The following is a 23,596-nucleotide window of genomic DNA, read 5'->3' on the forward strand; positions in this document are numbered from 1 at the left end:
CACTTGTAACAGAAGAATCCCTTTTTGCGCGAGTGCAAAAATACACTTGAAAAGCTGCGTTATCGATATTACTCTTCAAAGGCATCTTGCCAAATTTTAGACAAAACGCTCGAATTTAAATGATTAAAATTACTAGCAGGTAGGGTGGCTTGAAACACACAGGTTGCTCTGTAGGACATCGGCTCAATGTGAGCTTCAGCGTTCTGAGAGTGAATTTCCTAATAACGATTTTAAGAACTTCCACATGTCTTTGCTTCCAAGCAACGACAGCCAACAATGAACAGATGTTTCTTTGTAATCAAATATAATACGAGACTATGGCTCTTTCACCGGACCCTCTAACAACAGCATCACTAGAACCTTACGAAAAACTATAATACCGAATCCTAATAGACGAATCTTACCTTAAATGTCACAATATAAACAAGTTTATCTTCCCAGGCATATCAATTAAAGATTTCGATGACATATGTCTCACATCTCTCAGCATTGCTGCACTGACATGCAGCAATTAGTCGCTTTGCCATGGATATTTAGTCATATCTTCATCGCCCTAAAAAAACAACCACAGGCCGCTTGCTGGGTACTCTTGGCCTTTCCAGTCAATAGCTTTAGCGTGAATTTCATGCAGAGGCTTTTCGACCTGTCTGTCATTCGGTTATAATTGACCACCTTCAAGCTTGTTCCCTTCACACACCTGCATGGGAGTGAAATTCACATTACTCCTCTGGAATTGTACCAATTATGTTCACCACAAAAAAGTTTAACGAGTGATTATCGCTGTTAGTCACTTAAGTAAATGATTAAATGGTACAATTTCTCGTCGTGCATTGTATTAAGGTTTAGGAACATTAAAAGAATAGCTGATCATGGAAAAAGCTTGAAAGGGTTCCAAGACACATGCGTGTGTATGAATAATTGAAAACCTAACTGTTTGCCGACCCAGTCGCTCTGAATATTGACAGAAAAATCATAACAAGGACAGATAAAAGCTCTTTCAACAAAGACTTAAAAAGACACCATGCTAAAGAGCTACAGTATTGATAAAAATATGCAGGTAATCTTAAAAAAAATTGACTGATAACTTGAAATACTGATGGCAAAACCATTGACATCAATAGTCCATGTTCTAGGAAACAAAAACAGGCAAGGCCCGATCATCTTAATCAAGTGACACATGCCTATGAGTAGCGTAAAATAGTTCTATGTACGAAGAAACGTAGCTTGGGATAAGCACTCAGTTTTTTAATTTCTATTTTTCAGTCGGTTATTTCGGTGCTAAAAGATCCTCAAAGATTTTGCAAATACCTAATGCTACTTTTAACAAGCAAAAAAAAACATGAAATAATAAAAAATCATACACCTAATGAATGGTGAGGAGTTCTTCTTCCTATTCATCAATGACAATAATCAGGAAACAGGTGCATTTTCGTAAAAAATCATTTCCATCTCATCTTTTAAAGAAGAAAATTTTTAGCGGTTTCTCGATATTAACGTAATCAGTTTTCTGGTTTTTTAATATTTTGTCATCGTTGGGCTCGACTCCTTGTAGAAAGTTCTTATAAAAATGATTGTAGTAACGGTAAAAGGAGTGAGGTGTGTTCAAGGACACATATAAATATATATACAGTTTCATTTAATTTCATAAATATATATAACATTTTCCATGACCTATGCCATCAACTGCAAGCCGTGATATTTGACAAGCCAAGTAAAATTTATCCATGTCATTAATATAAGTCTGTTACGACAGATTAAAAAAGATATGAAGTAATTGATGGCATAAATTAATTCTTGATCCTGTGACAGACAAGAAATTAACACAATTGATGAATTAAGCAATGAACGATCAGTTTCTTGAATACTTGACCGGTAATAGATCTCTACAAGATGAGGGAGTTAAACTCTACATCCTTTTAATTTCAACTTTGATATTGTTACCTCTAGTTGCTAATTCGCTATTGGAAGCCATATATCGATTACCAACATAGCAAATAATTTGGAAAGGAAATAAAAATCCACGACAAATAATAATCACAACTTTAACGCGAAAATTTAAACACTGACTCCCGACAATCTCCGTCCTCCAATCCATTGACCCATGATTCCCCTCTCCCCACCCTTCGTAACCAACTCTCAAAAGAACCTACCGAGCAAATAGCTTAATACTCACGGCTGTTGAGGCGACGCCCATCTTATGTCTTGATCTCCACCTGCGCAACCATGGCCGCAGTTCAAATCTCTCTATCAATGCACTGCGACGGTAGAGAAATTTACTTTCGTCTACCGTTTCCTTCGAAGGATCTTGGCCTCCTTCAGAACGAGATGCGCTCGAGGTTTCGCGCTGAATAGAAACAAAACAATATTTTGATAATTCAAGGCAAGTGAAATTAAAGACGGTAGAAAAATCTGAACAGATCGCTAATTTGCAGCAGATTTGCTGCTGGAAAAACTAGACACAAAGACACTTAAAATTAAAGCAATTTAAGCCAGGGGCAATTCACACAGTACAATCGCAGGACAGGGGGAGGGAGTTCGTCAATAAGCACATGTTTGCGTATAAAGGGGGGAAAGGGGGCTGATGGAGTTGAAGTACGTACGCAAATTTTTTTAGATACTGTTCTTTTTAGAGCAAGTTTTGATAAACGGTTTAAAGCTACAACTTTGGGGTGTGGTGCAGATTATTTGCACAATACGGACATAAAACTAGGTAAAAAATTCATCACCGCAGATTTAGTTGTTTATTATGAACCTTAGTGTAAACATTTACTTATTACCTTTTGAATCGCTGTTCTCATTGAAAAAGTTCCTTTTGGCAGTGTTGCCTCGTTCAATACTTAATGTCATAAAGAGTCATTTGTGTAGTGTATTCGGCAGACAGATGTACGTACTTTTTTTATCGTATTGCAAAATGGGGGATGGATCAACTCAAGGTTTAAGAAATCAAAGGGGAAACAATCTTTTGGTGGTACAAAACTTGTAAATAGCTTTGAAAAAAGCAAACATTTAGTAAACTAAAGCTTTTCGTCTGACACTCTTCAGAGTTTAAAACGTCAGAACATAGATCGAAAACTCTACGCTAAGAAATATATATACCCAGTTGTGGATCGAAATAGGCCAATCAGAAACACGAGCACATGACTGTAAAGGTTGACCAATCAGTGCCGCTTGCCTATTAGAATGTTACCAATGGAGTCCTAAGGTGAAAAAGAACTCCTTTTGTCTACACAGTAGCGGTTTTTTCGTGCTTATGTAGATAGATTCTAAAACTGCTAGGTGGAACGACGATCGGGCTTTACCAATAATCTGAAACATGTCGCCATTATAGTTTTTTGCACAATCTGGGTTTTCTAGCAAATGCTGCCCGATAGCAGAATCGCAGGTTTTATTAGTAATTTTGGATTTGCAAGACCGAGGTGGCTGTTCTCTTTGGGGATGTGTTTTGTTTCTAATATTAGATGGAACGTGTTGTTTTATCCTATCCTCCAATCTTTGGGTGGTGCGTCCTACGTAGCCAGAATCACACTGGCACGTGAATTCATACACAACAGAACTTTTTTTTGTGGCAGGAACGCAGTCCTTTTGAATGGAATCAAAGGGGGTGGGGGTTGCAAAAGAAGTACGACTGCCTACAAGGGGGAAGGAGGTTTGAAAATTTACAAACTTTCTGCGCACTTAATATGTTAATGATCTCCTATCTATATTGCAAACATACTAAATAAGCAGTTTTTGTTATTCATTGACGTCAAAAAATTGCAGAAAAAACACAATGGGTTATAAGATTAGTATCCGTTTAGGAAAACAAGGCGGTGTTGCGTCGAAGCCAGGGTGCCGAAGCTCATATGATAGTATTGGCAACCAGCCACTGGAATTTACAAGAAATGATATTCTAGCAATAATATGTGTACACGTTTCTGAGTACACTGTTATCATATCGATTGGCAGACAATCTGATGTAGCTTTGCTTCGTGATATGATATGCTTATCATCACGAGCAATTATTTAGAAACCAACCCTCTTGTCTTATTGCCATAACCCGATTTCTTTCTCCGAGCTTTCCTTCACCCCCTCTTTTAAAAACAATATTGACAATTATTAAACCAGCATTTTTTAATTTGGATCGGGGAAATGGTCAACTAAATAATTGCAATTGCTGTTATAGTCAAAATGTCTCGTTTGACGAAATCATATCGATCACTATATGAAACCAACATGCATTAGAAAGAGAGAGCAAATAATCATCTCACAGCCTTCGCAGTATTGCTACTTTGCCAGCACACTGCGGGTCAAAGAAGTCGTATATGGCCCCGTTTACAAGACAGAAAAAAGAACGGAACTCTTGGTTTCCTTCTTGTTTGGGCGCGATGCCTCTCTCTCTTTTCATTGCGTTTACACTGAACAAAAAAGGAACGGAACCAAATTTGACCCCCTTTACTACTACCCCTTTACTTTTATACTTCACTAAAAAGACAGGAATTTTCAGGTAAAGCATGCGCAATCACGCGGCAATGACTTATGAAACTTTCCGGAAGCGTCGCCCACCCCGTTTTCATCGTAACCAAAAAGTTCCGTTCCTGACCGTTTACACAAGAAAAGACAAGCACGATCTTGGAACGGAATCAAAGAGTTTCGCATTTTAGCGAAACCAAAGAAGAACGGAACCGTTCCCAAACTAGCACAGAACCAAGATGCCTAGTGTAAACGCAAGGTCTGTTATCGCTTTTTTAGGCACGGAACCAAGGATTTTCGTTCTTTTTTCCGTAGTGTAAACGGGGTCCATAAGTTCAGGACACACAGTATTGTGTTTTGACATTCTTTCCTTTTGTAATTCTTGACAACTCTGCTTTGCCTAAGGCTGTGGGTAGCTGTGGGATGCATGCTACCTGTCATATGTTTAGGCGTTAAGGTTTTAAACAGCTACGCTGTATAGGACTGCAGGTAGGGAGAGTGAAGCCGGGAGTATGGAGAAAAAAGCTGGGATTGCAATCATGGAGAATCTATAGCGACATAGCGTCGGAATGTACAATAGACAGAGTTAGCATGGAACGCTTTAATGGGAAAGAAGACAGACAACTGTAAATTTTTCCACAGTTATGGAAGGAACAATTTCAGAAAAATACGTACCAGAAAAAGAGAGTTCGGCAGGAAAAAAAAGAAGTGCCCTAGGTCGTGTAAATGTGTTACAAAGGATAAGCCTGAAATGAACAAAGATACTGCGCGGGTTCCTAAGCAGTTACAGAAGGAATTGAAAATTAGCTGAGAAGCGGAACAGGTGTCTTCTCGCGCCAAAGCAGATTTGCGTATGAGTCATGGAAGAGATGAAACAAACAATCTTACTAATATTGCAGTTGCATGTTTATGGAGCAAAACAGTCGTCTCCAGTCTGAAAATATTCTCAGCGATACGCGGGCCTTATTCTAATCGCTTTATGTTTAATCAACCGTAAGCTCAAGCCCCTACACCCCCACAAAGCATGAAGTTGGCGCCTATGATGGAGGGTTTAAAATCGACAAATCAAATTGGTTGGAAATAGGCTTTGTTTCGACCTAAGATATAATAAGACAAAAATATAAGATTTTAGATACAGTAGACAAAAATTGGCAAATTTATCATTAGATCTTCATAGAATTTCCTTAATCTTTATTCTTTAACACAACAATCCATTACTCTACTGAAGTAAATCAAATCCTGGCCGAAAATTTATTGCTAACAGGCGCTTTCTTATCGAAAACAATACCAATGAAGTGTTTCTAAAAACATCTTGCAATAAAGAGGTAGCTTGGGCTTTATAATGATTTTTAAGGCATGCCAGTACTGTTATCTATTTATTCTTGCTTTTTTCACAAAATTTATTGATCAACTGTAGCAGACAAAGTTTTCATTCCAACAATGTGATGTTTCAGATTTTCCATCCAAATCGGTTCAGATATTCGTGCTGGTTATCATTAATACCTTATATAACTAGTTTAAAAAGTATTCTAAAAAATAAGCAGGAATTGAAATTTGTAACTGCAAGAAAAAAGATAAATGGCTTAAACGAGTTCTCTAAAGCCCTGGTCAAACGATCCAACATTTTACCCAACATTTCGCCCAACATGGTGTTAGGCGAAATATTGCATAGTTTGACCACCTTGTTGGGTCACCCAACATCGTAAGTTTTGATGTTGGACGAAATTTGACTGAGGTCAAAAATGTTGGCTGCCGTCGTCCAATAAATCTATTGTTTTGAAGTGTTAAGTTAAATGCTGGATCGTTTGACCACCTCAGCCAACATTGTTTGGCTCTGCGCACGCGCAGTTGGCTAAAGAGCGCCAAAATTCAATCATCGCATCGTTGTTGTTTTCTTGGGCTGGTTTCGTTCGTTTCAACAATCGCGTTTGCTTACAATCAATAACACTTTAATTATGGACAATATAACGAAAAATAACGAATTCTGTGCAAAAGAAGACGCATCAAGCGTCAATGAAGAAACCGTAGCACAGAGGAGCTACAAGAAAGTGCAGGAGGACGAATTTAGGCCACGGCCTTGATAGGGAATGCGACGTTCGTCTGGAAAGAACGCGATGACAGTGAAAATATCTAAAGATAAAATGAAAAGAGAAGGCAGTGATTGCTTTTTGTTTTTTCGGAACGAAATGTCGCGAAACTGTGCAGCCTTTAGCGCAAACTTCTATCCAGTCCTTTTTCGATCTGCGCGTCAAAATGTTGGGTAAAATGTTGGATGAAATGTTGGATCGTTTGATCACCATCGTTGAGTCACATTTCAACATAAAAGAAAAATGTTGGGCGAAATGTTTGGTGAAATGTTGGATCGTTTGACCAGGGCTTGAATGTGAGGCACTCTTCTTTTGGGAGTTCTTGATAAAAGATTCATATATTTCAAAATTAATTAGTCCACATATATTAGTTCAAATGCGATACAGCGCTTTCAAAATGAGAATGGTCACTTAGATATGTTAGGGTTCTGTGCAGAATTTACTTGCCCTTTTACCCCACTTAGGGGCGCCCAACCCCGTTTGAAGGCGCACATGCCCTTACCCGGATACACAGGCATGCACATCTATCTCAAGAGAAAATGAAACACCAAAATCACCCGCTCTTTAATCTAAGCCGTTCTGTCGAATTTCTCGTTAATTATACGTTCTACATTACAACTTAAGTGAACCGGGCCTATTTTATTATAATATCAAGGCACTCCAAGTCTGTTTTCCTGCCAGCGTTTACTCTCATTCTTCGCAACTTATTCCTTCGAAAAACGATAGAATGGCACGTGTTCCCGACATCCATTGTTTCTGACGATACGGGAAACATTTGAAGTCAAATCAAATTCGAACGAACGAACACGAAGAACTAGAGTTATCTGTAGAAACAAAATGGCGAACAACAATTCTGTTTTAAGTTCACCTTGAAAAAAAATGAAAGCGAGGGCAATACTCACAGAAGCAGGATTACGAAATGAGCGACGCTTAATTGCTTGGATCCTTTCAGCCCTTGTGCAGGTACTTGGTGCCTGTAAACATCACAGCAAGATTATTCATTCTGCATTGAATGCAAGAACAAGAAAAGGTGCATGAATTTTGTAAATAATAATTGGTTTCGGCTAAAATTAGTAAGTCGGCATTTGCAAGCTTGGGGAATTATGAATAAGACTAAAAAGGAATACCAAAATAGTATTTAATTAATTAACTTTCTTGAGCAATCATTTTTCGTAGTTAAGAGTTATAATAGTCAGAGTGTGACACCGTTAGGAAAGGTCTCAGGACGAGGATATAGAAGCTTTCCATAGGCATTACCTTGGATCAACGTTTTAGGAGCCATGACCATACAATTTAAAATGTTTGGTAAAGTCCTACTCTTTAAAAGGCTTCGCATAACCTTATCTATCAAGATTCTAAATTTTTTTATCACATGACCTCTTCTCGTTTTGGAATCGAGGTTAATGGCACTCTTGTCTTTACAAGGCTAATCTTAATACCGTATTTCCTCAAATGATCGCCGCCCTCTGATAAACGCCGTCCTCTATTGAACGCCGCATCTTGAAAAGCGGCGTTTATTAGAAAACACACCAAACAAGAAGTAAGGAATCGTTTATACGCTTACTATTCGAAAGCCATAAAAATTTTTATCTCATAGAAACGAGGACTCTGATGGAGACAGGAAATTGACATTCCTTGACTTGACTTGACTTGACATTCTTTTTATCTTTTTTCATCGTATTTTTCTTGTCATTTTTCATTTGACAAACTTTTCATTTTGTATTGAACGTCGCCCTCTGATGGACGCCGCCCTCTATTGAACGCTGCATCCAAAATTTGGAGTTTGTAATAAAAGCCATTGGGCCATTGGGTGATATCGTAGCAGGCTTCGTAGGGGGGGGGGGGGCTTAGTCTATTAAAAATTATCCACAGTTTTATTTTCTTGCTAAATAAAACGACCTTTTCACTTTAAATACAACTCTTTTCTTTCTCTACATGCCCCTACAAGTTGCGACTGCAGAGCACAACATTATCACCATTTTTACCATTTTAGAAAACTTTAGAAGAAGCTTCGAGAAAGCAATGCAAGGTAGGAAAAATAGTAACTAAGCTTGTGGCAATTCTTATCCTAAAGCATCTTTGTGCAACTTTCAGATTTTTTGCAGTTAACAAAAGCCTTTATATCGTACAAATACAATGGGTAGGACATTAGGTTGCAGCTCACTACAAACATGATCTGACCTTCTTTAATGGCACTTCCTTGGATGCTTTTTTCTTTTTCACTTCAATATCTTCGACATTCTTTGCAGCGGGCCTCTGTCCACTGTCAAATAGCGTCTACGAGAATAACGACTGGTATTCAAGCGTCCTGTTTCGTTGCAGGATAAAGATTCAAAAAATCACTTTCAAAAAAATATGCTTGGCAGACCTTAAGAATCCGATAACACGAACTTCGCTAGTTAATATACATATAAATGGCAAAGTATCACGTAAATTTTCAATAATCTGCATTTATAAGAGTAGGGCTAGAAAAAGATCAGCCTAAATCAATCGCCTTAAATTAATCTTTTAAGAAGTGACTTTAAAAATTGGTGAACGAAGAGGTTTGTTGTTAAAAAACTCTCAGATAAATCTAAAAATACACAGTCTTTCCAATTATAAATATAGATGTTTCTGTTTTCACGTTGGTCATATTTTTAGTTTTATTGATCACAGTATTGGTAATGTTCACGTCAGTTTTCTTAAACTCTGTCTACCTATGATGCGCCTTGTTAGACTGCTCGGAGACTCATGAACTGGCCGAAGTGTTAGTTGCATTATCATCACTTAAGTAAGGAGAACATATAAGAAGAAAACCTGGCATAAAACACTGATTCTAAAAGAAAACAAGGCCATAGGACCAAAGACCTGTATCTGTTATACTTTAACGTTATATCAACTTCAACTACTTATTATTTTGCAAGAATAAAATCATCCACCTGTTTTAATTCCACAGAAAACATTTAACGTCGGTAGTAAATGTCCTATTAATATTTTTGTGTCGTTAAAGAGTCAAATGCCATTCTCACCTGAACATGTGAATTCGACTCAACCCATTCACGAAAGTTTTCTATTTCACTGAAAATAAAATGATAGAGCCAAAATAGAAATGCAGGTCTATTTCTTAATTAAATATTTGATTTCCAATGGAATTTTGCAAGATTTTTGACGAAAATGATTTATTACAGCAATTAATGTTACTGTAATATTGAATTTTAGATAAGCAAAACAAAGTTAAAAGCTTTACGTCTTTCTGCAGCAGATTATGATTTTTCAGGATTCTGTAGGGAAGAAATTTTTAAATGCTTACCAAGACGATTAGAAGGGCTAAGCCTTCGGAGGAAATCAAGACTTATTTAAATCCGTGCTGTAAAAACTATATATCTGCTTATTGAAACATCCATAACAAATAATCTTATGACACCTATGGCATATGCACAACTTACTCGACTAAATTCGATCGAAAATCCACGGCTGACTTGAAGCAGTTGACTGTTTTCCTATCAACAGTCTCAGGAAGGTTCTTGAAGATATCCTCTTTAACAGCCATATATTCGTCTTCAAGCCCGGCAATGCTCTAAAACATAATTATTAAACATCAAATTATTGTCTATAACGAATGAATAAATTCAAAACTATTTTAGGCGCGTACAGGGATAGCATAGTAGCCTAGACTATAGGCCTCCAGTCAGTATAAAAAATGATTCGAATCCCGGAACAATACTTTTCATCGACCATGGACATTTTAAAAAATTTAAAAAAACATTCTATAAACGAAGTCTTCTAAAGAAAAACATTAAATTTGAAACAGCATTAGAGCTATTGCGATATTTTCCACAAAAGGAAAATTCCTGCGAGAACATGATATCAACAAAAACAAACGTCCTAAAAGAAACAAAATGAAAGCATTCGTACTGTAACATGGTCTAATCAAATAAAATTCAAAATAGACGAAAGCCTAGCCATGTTCCCTTATGTCGTACAAAATAGCTTTAAGTACAGGAGGATAAAAGTTGCTCACTGCTTTGCTTCATCATATACCCCTACCATGAAAGTAGAGCAGTGACGCAATTTTGCATACGTGATTCTCTGACTTTAGTTAGAGATAACTTCTGAAAATATATTTCCCAATAAGGGAGGAATGCCACTGCATTAAGGAAGAATAAATTAAGTTTAAGAATAAATTAAGAATAAATTAAGAATAAATTAAGGATAAAGGATAAAATGATCGTAAAGTGAATTAAATTTGCTACCTCACCTCTACAAAGTCAAGGCCTTGAATCGTATCCTCAACGTATTGGTCTGGAACATAGTACTTTCGCGAGTAGTTAACTTGACTTCCTGCCGTTTCCATATTAGTCATTAGCTCTTTATTGCCATACTCAAGCTAAAAACGATTTAAAATCATACACAGCGAAAAATAATCCAAACAGAGTAGGTATGGTTAAGTGTGTAGCTATTGTATATTTGAGAAACTGTAAAAAATGCGCCTGCTATCACATAAAGGGACCATCTTTATAGGCCTCCAGCGCAAGCAAAAGCTGAACTAATTTCATCTAAATAGCTACTTTATTTTTCTGCCTTATATCATACACTACATTTCACAATGTATTGCATATATAAAAATCCTCACGTAATAGATTAAATCATCATGAAATTGTTTGATTCCCAGATTTTATAATTTATTAAAACTTGGCAATCAGACAATTTCTGAATTGTTTTATTCAATGTATGGGGCTTTGAATCTACATTCAGTACAAGTCAAGCGTTCGTCGTGATTTGGTGCCTTGACCCCGAGCAGAAAAGCACAAAGATGACACTGGTTGTATCACTAAGCAGTGGCAGACACTTGGGGGGGCGACGGCCCCCCCAATACTTTAGAGGACAATGGTCTTTTGTTCGAAAACAATGGGAAATGTGACGTCATCCTATTAAAACAATAGGCTTGCCCCCCCCAATATTCGACCAAGTGTCCGCCCCTGTCACTAAGAATAGTAGTAAATGATAAAAAAAGTAGAGAGCCTTCGCACTTTATAGAGGTGAACAGCTTACAGCTCTGATGTTTGCACAGAAAGCGGAAACATGATATTCTAAAGTACTTTTCATTCGACACTCCACCGAGTAAAAACATCGGATAATGACTAAAGGTAAGTTGTCTCGAGTCTGAAATAAACGTCTCCCAAGCTAATTCATTTTTTGAAAAAATCCACCATGATATCCTTATTCTAGGCCCCTCGTTTATTAGTTGGAGCCTCGTGTGTTAAGAAACTATAAAGTGGAAACATCATTAAGAACAGAATATTTTTATTGTACTAATATGTTATTAATACGTTTTTCTATTTTAAGAAACCAGCGTCTTATTTATATTCTATCAGCCTTTAATTTCACAGGACTGATAGCGATTCATCTTGTATATTATGTTTGGGAAAATTTCTATCCGCCTTGTTAATTATTTACTCGACAGTGGCCATTCATATCCAGATGCAGATCGAAGTAACGTGAGAGAAAAATGATGCTGTTTATTTATAATGTCTAATGTCTTACGTCACATGTTTGTAACAATATACTTTAAACACAACACATATTTTGCATACCTGCTTTGGCATTGCAGTGAAGAGAAATGCCTTGTCATTTTCCAGCTTAGTTATGACATAGTCAATGTCGCGATGCTGCAAAAAATAAATGCATTTTCAAATATAGTTTATGTTCAGTAGCGTCAAAGACTCCAGAAACGGAACAAGTCTCTCTCCTGAATGAAGAATTATTCTCACTTGGAGGAGATGACAATAATGTCTTTCAAAAGTGTTGTCTTACGAGGTCATTAGAGAGTAAATATGACACTGAAAATGAATGGAGGAGCTTAAAGGAAAGCACTATGTTAGCTGGGATTTCATTTTATTATCAGACATGGATTGATAATAATTAAAGTGAATTGACCAGGACCATGTTTGGATTATTTTGACAAGAAAGACCACTTGCTTAGCATCAGAAAAAGCTAAGAAAAATTGGAATCACAGCAAGTTTAACCTGTATATGTAAAAGGCCAGAAAAAATGTAGCCGTTTGATTGTGAAGCATGGGGAAAAACTCACATTAGTTTTAAACAAGTTTTCAAAAAAGAGGAGAATGGAACATGCATAGTCTAGGTTACCCACTCTCTGGACTTCCAAATGAATGTTTGGCACTAGCTGTTGTTGTTTTTCAATATCAACTGAACTTCAAGAAAGACCAGTGAGATCAAATGATTCTTCAAAAACATACCTTATGTTCTCTCACAACTTCTTGAAGATTCTTCAAATCTTTCCACATTGGCATTGTCATTCGTATCTAGCAAAATGTTCAATAGAATGGTCTTTCATACATAAAAATATGCATGTTTTAATAGATATTAAGAGTCGATTTATTCTAAAAAAGTCAATTACTTGGAACACCAGTAATCTGTGTTGTGCTTTTAGATTTCTCATTTCTTTCCAGGATACTGCTACTTCTGCCCCCTTCCCTGGCTAGAAAATGTTGATTGTTTGGGTGAATATCATACAAGCCACACCACATGAAATGCACTTTCTAATCTCCTATGCCATTTTACAGTAAACCAATATTATTTCAAGGGAGATGGGAATATACTGAATTTGTCCTTACAAACTGACACTAGTGATCCAAGACTTTTGGCAAGCATGGCACTATTTCTAACAATTTCCTTTAAAAATACTACAAAAATGAGTTATTTCTGAAAATTATACACTTTTTTCATATTACATAATTGCTAGAAAATACTATAATATAATAAAAGGACATAATACATTGATAAAAACAAGTAAATATCTATTCACAGCACAAAAATATTATCTTGTGATGTTTCAAAAACTCTCCTTTTAATTTACTCACCTTAACTTTTGGGTTACATAACTGTGTATAATAGACAGCATAGGCACAATATATAGCAGCAACTCTGTATTGAAATGGTGTTTCAGGATTTAGATACCCGGATATGCAACGAAACAGTCGCTCAGTACCCTGTAGAATCAATGAGACCATTTCAAACACAGGAACTAAGACAAAGAATGTCAACTTAGGGTTTCATTGGTTTCTGATAAAAGATTGAAAATCTTCTTTAAATATCATTAATATTTTACTAAAACCTCATTTTAATGTTTTTTAGCTGTTGCCGCACAAGGACTTTCATTGACAAGGCAACAACCCAGAGCAGTTATGTACAGTTTCCCTCAATCAAAAATAAAGAAATCCCTTTTATCAAAAATTGTATGGGAAGGTGATGGGAAAACCATTCCTTTGCTTGCATCATCAATGATTGATTTAAAATTTGCTTGCTAAATCACATATCAATTAAAAAATTATCAATTTTTTAACATTTTGATCTTTACAAGAAACTGAAGGTTGTAAAATGGGAATAAGCATAGACTCAATGATAAGAAGCAATTAACTCATTATAATAAGCTCATCTTTGAATGATAATTATGACTTCTGAGCAAATGTCACTTTGCACACAAAAGCCTTACTTGCACTCAACCTTATCTTGAGGAAGTGAGGTCCTGTATATGCAGCTTGGAGCACATTCAAATTAATTGTCATTGCCAATGTACAAAATTCGAAAAGTTTGGCACCACCCGCCACAACATGGCAGCACTGCCGCCAAATGTTTTTAGCTAACTGAACTTCAAATAGCTATTGCAAGTTAAATGAATGTTTTAAGATAACTTTCTGGGTAAAATATAATAAAAAATTTATCAAGGAATAGCTATGAAAATGAAAAACAAGAGAATAAGCTTGATATTTTCTTATTTCTGAGCCAAGCCGACCACTGTGAAATCACGAAAAGTGAGCTATGGTGATAAGAGTACCTGTAAAATAATTGCAATAAAAAATGTTTTCTAAGCACAAATTTGTAATATTTCATTAAGGCGAACTTAGAAATACTTTCTGTTTTGGTGCCCCAAACTGTCAATTTTTCTGATTGATATTAAAGAATTTTCAAAACGCCTTTTTTACTGCAACGGGCCTAATTTTGAAGACCATTTTGTAGCATCTTGAAAAAGAATTCAATTGATAAAACATTGTAACTAGTCTTCAATTTCATGTTTTCTACTCCCTTGTGATATTTTCTAGAAAAAAATACTGCTGTTAATGGCTCAAAACAAAATTTCATCTCTCTTTAGAATGAAAATAGGAAACTTTCTGCAATTAACAGTTGCAAACAGAGACAGGCAAGGTGTAACTTTCTCATTAAAAAAATGTTGTCAAAGTGTCACTCTCTGCAAAATTCATTGCCAGTAATGATCATCTGTTATCTCAGACACCAAAATGTGGTCTTGCAAATGTTTTTTTAAAATCAACACGTGAGATATAAAACAGCCTGCTTCAAATGTTTTTGATAAAAGTCATACAAAGGTTTCAAAGCTTTGAGACTGGCCAATTCAAAATTTGCATTTTTAATATTCTAAAAATACTTTTTTCCCAAAATTTAAACTTGAAATGTTGCCAATGTTTTGAAGTTATGTTTGATTGGTTTGGAACTTTAAACTGATGTCTGATGGCTTCATAAAAATGGTTTGAATTTTGAAGGTCATAATGTTTACAACTCAGTCGCCATTACTTGTTCGTGGAAGTGGTGCAATACTTTTCGAACGCAAGTGTACATATTGTATGCAAAAAAAATTCAAAAGAAAAAAATCCATGTCTTCAAACCTGATGTCTGTCGCCACTTGTCCTCTTTCCACTATATATAACAAAGAAAAGTCATTATTAAGTCATATATTTCATGGCCCTTCTGACAAAGAAAATTAAATAAACTTCTTGTACTTTGTGATTTTGTCTAAGATTTTGTCTGAAATACCAATAATTCAGGTACTCCTTCAAACGAAGCATACTCTTCAAATATCTAAATTTTTGAATTTATATTACTTTGAGAAATTGTTTTTTCTCAAATTTATTCTTAACATTTGTTCAGTAAAATATTCAGGCCTTTCCCAGAGACGCTATAGCCTGCACCTGCGCAAAACCCACACAGAATAAATTTGCAACCTTTTTCGCCCACGCAGTTTTTCAAACCAATGTTCTCATTTAATGTTTGTAAATACGGAGAAAGAGTTCTTACAGGTCTATCACATGTTAACAAATTATTGCATTATCTGCTAAAACTTGCAATGAAATAGGAAATGTATTCGCCAAAAGAAATAACATATAGCATGATTAACACTGCAAATAATAAAAGTTAGAAACATTACAATTAACAACGGTTCCGCAAATTAACAACGGTTCCGCAAAAGTCTGCAAGGGCTAAATAGCCCATGCAACTAAACTGGCAAGGGCTTTTTACAGCCCCCCTGGTTTTCCCTGGAGAGGCCTGAATATTGTTCTAAAATTAAGTGATAATAAATGAAATCAAACTCACAAAAAAAGAAATTAGAAACCCTACTTTTTACTTCTAGTTTACTATAACTTTTACAACCCATTATAACCACAAGGCATATTTTAGCTTTATGAGTCTTAATGTTAAAATCTTAAATTTCTTTTCATTTTTATTTGAAAAGGCACTCTTTATCTTCTCAGGCAGGCAGATAAGTGCAGGTTTTTTTGTCAAAAGATAGTTCGTCTTAACTTATCTTAATGCTGATGCATGACTCAAATTCTATTTGTCAGCAATCATAATCATTTTCTAGCCTGACCAAATTCTTTATTTATTTCTGGCCATCTGGTACACCTTCGGTGTGAGGTTTACATGGAATACACACTGGCATCTCATGCACAGAGTGGAGGAACAATATCTAACAATAGATCATATTAAGGCATTTACCAGTCTGCATTGTCTGTCAAAAATAATGATGAGATCTTGCCAATCATTGTCATTTCGATACATTTTGAGCAGTACAAGCAAGTTTTCGAATCTGGGGAGGAATCTGGGGATGAATCTGGGGATGAATCTGGTGCTGAATGGTACGCGGTATTCTTTTAAAAGAGTTTCTAGCTTAAATTATAAAGAGTTTTCACTGAAAATTACGCTATGTGAATACATAAATATATCTATATTATTGAAGAATAAGAAAACTGTAGGTCTTTAAATTTTTTTGCTGATAATTCTATACTAACCACACTAAGAGCTAGATTCGATAGTCCCTCTAAATATATTTAAAGCCCGGGTCCCATATCATAGGCCTAATTGTCGTTCAGAATAAAACATACCAATGGATGAAGCTAAAGTTCAGCTCTCGCCATTCTTTGCTAAAATCTTCAAATCGCAAGCTTCCGCCTTTGTCAAATTTTTGAAAAAGTAACAAAAGATCGCTCGTGTAAGCGGCAAGTTCCTCTTCAACTGGGTAACAGTTAGTCATTTTCCAAATTGTCAGCAGCCTCCATTATACAGCCATCTTGCACACAGGGGTATCATAAATTCTTGCCCTGTTCAGTCACGTGATATTTTCGTTGTTGCCGGAGTGAATGAAACGGAAAACACAGCGAAAGAATGGCTGGAACGTTTTTATTGACGATTGTTTTATTTCTTGAGTTTCTGGAGGTAAATTTGACCCACGTGTAATTTTGAAGAAACGTTTTAATCTAATGAGAATCATTTTGTTTCTAGGTGAGATTGCACAGGTTGACCCAAACAACAATACTGTAGGCCTAAAACTGAATTTGGTTTATCATCACTAAGTAGAGTGGGGATGTTTTACTCTAGAAAAGTAGAGATGGTTGTTTGCATGATTAATACTATAGTCTGGATAATAAAAAAACGAATTGTCCTCTGAATGATCAAGTTCCCCTTTTAAGTAATTATTTTTTCCTGACCCGTAGAACACAAACAAACAAAATTAGTTACTTATAGCTATCGAAGAAGTGCTATTTTTCAATTCAGTTCAGTTCATCTATTTTAAATTCCACTACATACTAAACACTCTAATATTAAACAACTTAAATCAGAAGAAGCTACAGATTAATGATTAATAACATAATAATACACTTAAAGAGGGAAATATACCATACAAGAGGATTTGTATGTGGTGGAATACTTAAGGAAGAACTCTCTCAGTAGCTAAGCTAATCGAAGAGAGAACTCCCCTTTCATTCTGGTAAAATCAATGGGTAAAATAAGAAGTACAAAAATTTAGAGCATTAATCTCAAAATAAAATTGTAATTGTATTGTTAGAACTTTGTTTTGTTTAAATTTCTACTTCATCAAATTAAATGAAAGAGGTAAATAATTTTTCCAACCTAAAGCACAATGTCTAAAACAAATTATTAGTTGCAGAAAATTGTGTTGATATTGGATGCTTTTCATGAATAATTTGGAAAAACGGCTATTCTCCAATTTGATTGAGATTTGAAAGGAAATGAGAACAAGAAAAAACACCTTTTTATGATGTTATCAAGGGTTGTACAAAATGATAAATAAAAAATTAATGGTCTTGCCTGCCGGAAAAATCACCAAAATAAATAAGATCCAGTGCTGGAAAAATTGCCATTGTGTAAATTAAAGTCTTAAGATGATTCAAACAAATAATCTTTGCATATATTTTAGGAAACAGAGGGCTACCACAAGCCATGCCTCCCAACCAGGTTCTTTGATGCACTTGATTACCTATCAGGGAATAAGCTGTGTATTAAATTTAAAAAGAGGCTTTTCAAAACACCAAAGTGCTTTTAAAACAATGTCTCAAATATTTGACACCAATTTCAGATTTGATGCAACATATATAAATGCAGCCTAACCCATTGTTGCATTTTGCCTTGTTATTGTTTAATCTTATTGCATTTAATTTAAGGCAGTAGAAATACAACCTTTAAACTAGGCCTAAGAGAATTAACAATGCTGCTATCTCAAAGCATTTTAGAGAAAAAGGAATTTTGATTTGCTCAAATGCCTAACTTGTAATGATGAACAAATGCAAAAAAGCTTGCTCATATTTTCTTTACTGAATCAAAGTTATGTCTTGATAAAAAATGTAACTGATTTCATTATTCAGTTTTCAGTTTGATTCAGTTTTCTAAATTTATCAAATAAATATATACGTATATATTTGTTTACATTTCAGGCAAATGCATATCACTGCTCGGAATCGTAAGTAATCAATAATACTATGAAAATCAATCACTGTCGTTTTTAATTTGAAATGTGAAAAAATCTGTAGAGAATGTATGAAAGTGCTGTGATGTATGGAAGTGGCATTGTATAATAACGTTGATGTTAAATGCTGCAATCAGGAAACACACATGTTTAGATACATTTATTTGCTTTAAGATCATTCATCTTAATATAATTTTATAATGATTTCTAACAGTTTATTGCTCTTGTTATATAATTGTATAGCATAGAATTATCTGTCAAGCACCTAACTTATTTTGTATAAAGAAGATACATATGACAGTCATAAACTAATAACATCTAATTTAGCACCCTAGCTTATCACATAATTGATGCTGATAAAATAAATTTGACTGACATAAATTTGTTACCTTGTTATTATAGGTTTTCATATTTATTCTAGCTTCATATCTATGTGGTATCTTTTCTTCTCTTATGTTCTTAAAATTATGTTTATAGCTGTGGTCAGTATGCTTATTGTTGTGGTACAAATGTGTGCTGTCACCACAGAAGTTCATACACATTTTATTCTGTTTGGTATTTCTGGTAAGACTTCGAGTTTATCAAGTTAATCCTGTAACTCTGTAACTAGGTATCTTTTTCTTATCTGTAACTAGGTGTTTGGAATTAGCAAATTTCTAGTTTGGTCTGGAATGCATGCAAATAGCATAAAACATTTTATGCCATATGCTCCCCTCCTCAGTACGTCAATGACTTTTGTACTTTCTGAGAGTGGAGACCTTTTATGTAAAATAAGAAACACAGTAGGTAGAAACATTTCCTCAACATTGCACCCAGCACTTACCAAAACTTTCTAATTTCAGCAAATGTGGGCAAGAGATGCCAAATTGCCAAGTTGTCAAAGGACATGAAATGCTTAACAAACTATTATTTGGAATGTTTGACAAACTATTATTACTTCAGTTGTATAAATATTCGTTTTATTATTATTATTATATTATAGCTTGTTTTTATTAAGAGCAACAAGCAGCTCCTTTTATGAACAATAGGCAACTTCAACTTCAAACAAGAGGGGCCTAACAATGCAACCTACAGTAAATCTCTCTCCTGCTGTAACCTCTCCTGTGACACAGCCAGTAATTGTAACTGTGATTCATAAAGTATTGTTTATTTGTTCATTCAGGTTTATTATTGCATTGCTAATCATGGCCTGTGCTGGAAGCTGTAATTACTACCGTAAGCGACATAGACTGCTAGTTACAAGGAGAAACATGACAATAAGTGGTAATATGCCTGTTGCTGTTGTTGCTTTCTCTAATGGAAATCATGAGCATTGCCCTGTCCAGTTTGGTACATTACCATCCTACCAAGAGGCAACCTCAAAACCATCACAGTATCCACCACCTTACTATACAACAGGTATGTTTCACCAGAATCAAGTCATTTTGTGCTTTAATGCTAAACCTTTTTTGCATAGGTAACAAACCTTTATATATACTGGGGTTACAAAAGTATGGAAAAAGTGCTAAAAATGGAGGCTAGCAGAACAAAGGGCCTAAGCTGACAGGTTTCTAAAACAGAAATTCAGTGCTAAGGGTTTTTGTATCAAATGTTTTAGCCATGAAATTTTTGCGTAATTTCAATGGCTTTTGAACGAAAAAATAAATTTGAAAGATTACCTTATGGTTTTGTGGGTGAAAAGTCAGGGAAACGTTGGACCGGTGCTTCAGAAAATTTCTGGAAATTTTTTTCGAAGGAATGATAAAAAAATGCTTCAAAGTACCGACAATACTTGATAAGTATAAGATAACTTAATTAAGCTTCAAACTTAATGGGTGCACCTTTGTTCTGACTTTAAATATATTACTGAGAAGATCATTTTGGCTAAGATGTCAGGCTTTAGGCTATTAAAAGTGATATCAGATGAACAATTTCTAAAACTGGCATCATGTGATCAAAATAGTTTGCTTGCTAAATAACATAGACACTGTGGGTGTAGATGATTCTTTCCATTAATTAAAAAGCATAATAAACGTTAAGCGTTTCACTCTTTAGTTTTTTTATTATCATATTGTGCTTAGATAGTGAGCAAATCAGTTTTTAAGATAAACAAGTCATTAACATCAAATGTAGAGCAACTCATCTTGTGTCAGTATTGAGACTTTAGAATTAAAGTGCACTGCTAACATAACTTTTCCAGTTATAATTTTTCATGCAAAAGAAGCTTTAAGCAGTTTGCTTCAAAATTTATTGTTTTCTGTTCACATTTCTTTAATAAAGTGACACTTTGTGGTCATCTTTCATGAATACTCAGAAAAGATATTTTACAGAATTGTTTGCATCTGTCTACTGACTCACTCGTACATAACAAAGTACAACAATTACGTGCTCTCTTTTAAGTACTAATACAAAATATTTTCCATTCTGTAAAAGCAATGCTTCAAAGTTTGGCTGAATTTTTCCCCTCAAAACAGCAAACCAATCATTAAATTTTCTTTAAACCAAAAATCAAAGGAATGGCGAATGCATTTTCCTGTCATAACATATCGTTTCCAAGCCAATTCACCTCATAATTCTGATTTCGAAATTGGTTGGCTTAGGCCCGTGGTCACTGGGAGCCGGCATTTTGACCTGCTGTTTCCATACTTTTGCAACTCCAGTGAACAGTATTATATTAACTTTATAACAATAGTAATGATTTAGCATTAGCTTCAGTTTTCAATGATCACTTTTATTATGTGGAGATATTGTCAGACATTTGAAAAAGATCTCAATGGCCTAAATGCATAGAATTGTTTTGATACCATTGAAATTGTTTTGCAATGAAGAGAAAATTGTTATAAGACCTACAAAAAAAAATTTATCTTCCTCAGTCCTAAAATTTTATTTTTAAAGATATATACTAGATAATATAACTTTTTAGGTATCAATAATTTTATTTATATTAAAGCTCTGGTAGACCTGTATCTTCTTGGCTGGATTTTTTCAACATTCCTTGCTGCCAAATGCTAAAATGCCCCCATAATCATTTTTTCTTTTTCAAACTCCTTGCACAGAAAAAACAATGTGAAGAAATAATTGAATTGAATACAAAAATATTTTTGACTTTTTTATTTCTGGTCAAATGGTCTTAAAAATTTTTGTCCAACATTTTTGTTTCTGATTGGTTTGATTGGTTCATTAATTTCTTTTTAATTGCAATCAATTCTGCATATCATTCTCAACATAAAATCTATAGAACTTCACATATAAACAAGAGAAATTATATGAAATGATTGTATAGGAGGATAAACTGATCTAGAGAGGGCCCATTACCTCCCTACATAAAAGCAAGCAAACTAGAGGTTTTAAATGAAACAAATGTACCAGAAGCAGAAGAGACCTCAAATCTTCATCATCTTTTAATTGAACTCTGTAATTGTCTGTAATATTATGTTTTTGCACACTGAAATTGTGATTTCATATACTTGTGAAAATCTGAGGGAAACTCAAGTTGAACCTAAATCATATTGATAATCGTTAGCATTTTATTGTTAATGGCTACAAAGGACCTCCTTATCCCCCTTGTCTTCACTGTTTATGCTTTGATAATGAAACACACCAGGTGTTTGGCCTTGGTAATATGCTTGTCATTGTTTGCTGCAGTAAGCCTCATCACCACATATTGTAATGTTGATCAAAATTGTTCAATTACCTTTCAGTGAAAGGCCTGAATTATACTTCTAAATGATTTACTACCATTTTTTTGCAACAAGATATGGTGTTGGTTCTGTTCACAATAAACCTTGCTTTCTAGTAGCCTGTCATGGTCTTTGCAGTATCTCGCAATTTGAATAACTCTAAGGGCAGATGGCCAATAAAAGCTGGTACATCATATATCTGGATTAATAGCCATTTTATGAATTGGGAGTATTATATTCTATATAGAAGTATTATATTCTATTATATTGATTTTGATGAAACTTTTTCAAATCTTTTCTCTAGATTTATACACAAATCAGTTTCCAGCCACAGCTGCTAGCAGTGCACAACTTCCCCCATATTCAAGAGATTGTAACAGTGTACCACAGCAGTAACTAGCTTGGATATCATGTATAGCTAAACACAGTTTGAACTTTGTAAATTTCTCACAGTAGGTAAAATCAACTTTTGAAACAAGCATGACATTAACTGAATTTACTAGTATTTATGGCTGTTGACAAGTCAGCTGATGTTATAAGTTATTTTCAGATTTAATGTCTGATGATAAACTGGCAGAATTTTTTTTATAAAAATCAATTTTTGTGGGTATTCTATCGCTTCATACAGTTTCTTGTAATTCTAGGCAAAATGACTGTACATTTCCTTCCTGTTTTGTGGTTTTTGACAAAATCTTAATGTTAAACAGTCTTTTTGACAATGATTGCCAAGAGAAAATAGCTTCAGCATGCTATTTTATAGTGAGTAGTTGTAAAAATTACTCTATTTGCATGCATGTATGTGATTACCAAGCATTGAAAATGCTTCACAATACTAGTCATATCTGCATGTATGTATCTCCAAACATTTTGTAAAATGCTGTATGTTTTCCAGCAGAAGAGCTGCTACAGCAATGTCTTCAATTTGCAATATTGTTAGGTATAATGTATCTAATCATATGGATAAAACATGGTAACAACACTCAATTTTTCTTAACTAATCTCAGCTTATGTTGCTAATTTATTTCTTTGTACTTGAAGTCTTGATGTTTTGTATGAAAATTTTGAATTGACGCTGTTTCAAACAATGTCTTAACTGTAGAAGTTATGAACATATTGTATAGAAGGAAACTTGAAACTAAAGTCATTTGTAAATCATTTTTATTTTTTACTGTTCTTAATGTATACTAATTTAAGTGCACACTTTTATGAATTTTGATTTGCACTAATTTTTTTCAATTCTTTATGACATATTTCATTCAAAAAAGCTCAATGTTTCATTTGAAATAGTTCATTCCTTCTCAGTTTCTTAAAACTTCTGATCTATTTCATTTTTGTTGCTACAGCCA

At 34.7% G+C, this 23,596-nt stretch overlaps 2 protein-coding genes across 2 annotated transcripts; one reads left to right on the forward strand and one right to left on the reverse strand.

Annotated features, from left to right (window-relative positions):
* Nucleotides 1-555: 555 nt before the first annotated feature.
* Nucleotides 556-16,924, reverse strand: LOC135682420 (snRNA-activating protein complex subunit 1). Its single transcript, XM_065197302.2, has 12 exons — nucleotides 16,712-16,924; nucleotides 15,218-15,248; nucleotides 13,400-13,528; nucleotides 12,776-12,841; nucleotides 12,110-12,184; nucleotides 10,774-10,902; nucleotides 9,962-10,092; nucleotides 9,545-9,593; nucleotides 8,718-8,813; nucleotides 7,439-7,510; nucleotides 2,174-2,344; nucleotides 556-697 (listed from the first exon to the last, which is right to left on the reverse strand). Exons 1-12 carry the CDS (start codon nucleotides 16,858-16,860, stop codon nucleotides 659-661), a joined length of 1,137 nt encoding a protein of 378 aa, XP_065053374.2. The 5' UTR covers nucleotides 16,861-16,924; the 3' UTR covers nucleotides 556-658.
* On the forward strand, nucleotides 16,911-23,527 carry LOC135682425 (uncharacterized). The gene is made up of 5 exons (XM_065197309.2): nucleotides 16,911-17,042; nucleotides 18,560-18,585; nucleotides 19,069-19,155; nucleotides 19,754-19,989; nucleotides 22,555-23,527. The coding sequence occupies exons 1-5, from the start codon at nucleotides 16,992-16,994 to the stop codon at nucleotides 22,644-22,646; spliced, it is 492 nt and encodes a 163-aa protein (XP_065053381.2). The 5' UTR covers nucleotides 16,911-16,991; the 3' UTR covers nucleotides 22,647-23,527.
* The last annotated feature ends 69 nt before the right edge of the window (nucleotides 23,528-23,596 follow it).

The sequence above is a fragment of the Rhopilema esculentum genome, chromosome 16, assembly GCF_057945365.1.
Source record: "Rhopilema esculentum isolate cy_ngs chromosome 16, ASM5794536v1, whole genome shotgun sequence".
NCBI lineage: Eukaryota > Metazoa > Cnidaria > Scyphozoa > Rhizostomeae > Rhizostomatidae > Rhopilema > Rhopilema esculentum.

Bases quoted from the DNA above. Each gene is read 5' to 3' on its own strand.
- LOC135682420 (XM_065197302.2), bottom strand. From the start codon at position 16,860: ATGACTAACTGTTACCCAGTTGAAGAGGAACTTGCCGCTTACACGAGC. The intron at 13,529-15,217 runs GTTTGAAGACAT...TTGATTCTACAG, and splicing joins CAAGTGGCGACAGACATCAG to GGTACTGAGCGACTGTTTCG. The intron at 9,594-9,961 runs GTAAGTTGTGCA...TTTTATTTTCAG, and splicing joins TTTCGATCGAATTTAGTCGA to TGAAATAGAAAACTTTCGTG.
- LOC135682425 (XM_065197309.2), top strand. From the start codon at position 16,992: ATGGCTGGAACGTTTTTATTGACGATTGTTTTATTTCTTGAGTTTCTG. The intron at 17,043-18,559 runs GTAAATTTGACC...TTTACATTTCAG, and splicing joins TATTTCTTGAGTTTCTGGAG to GCAAATGCATATCACTGCTC. The intron at 19,990-22,554 runs GTATGTTTCACC...TCTTTTCTCTAG, and splicing joins ACCACCTTACTATACAACAG to ATTTATACACAAATCAGTTT.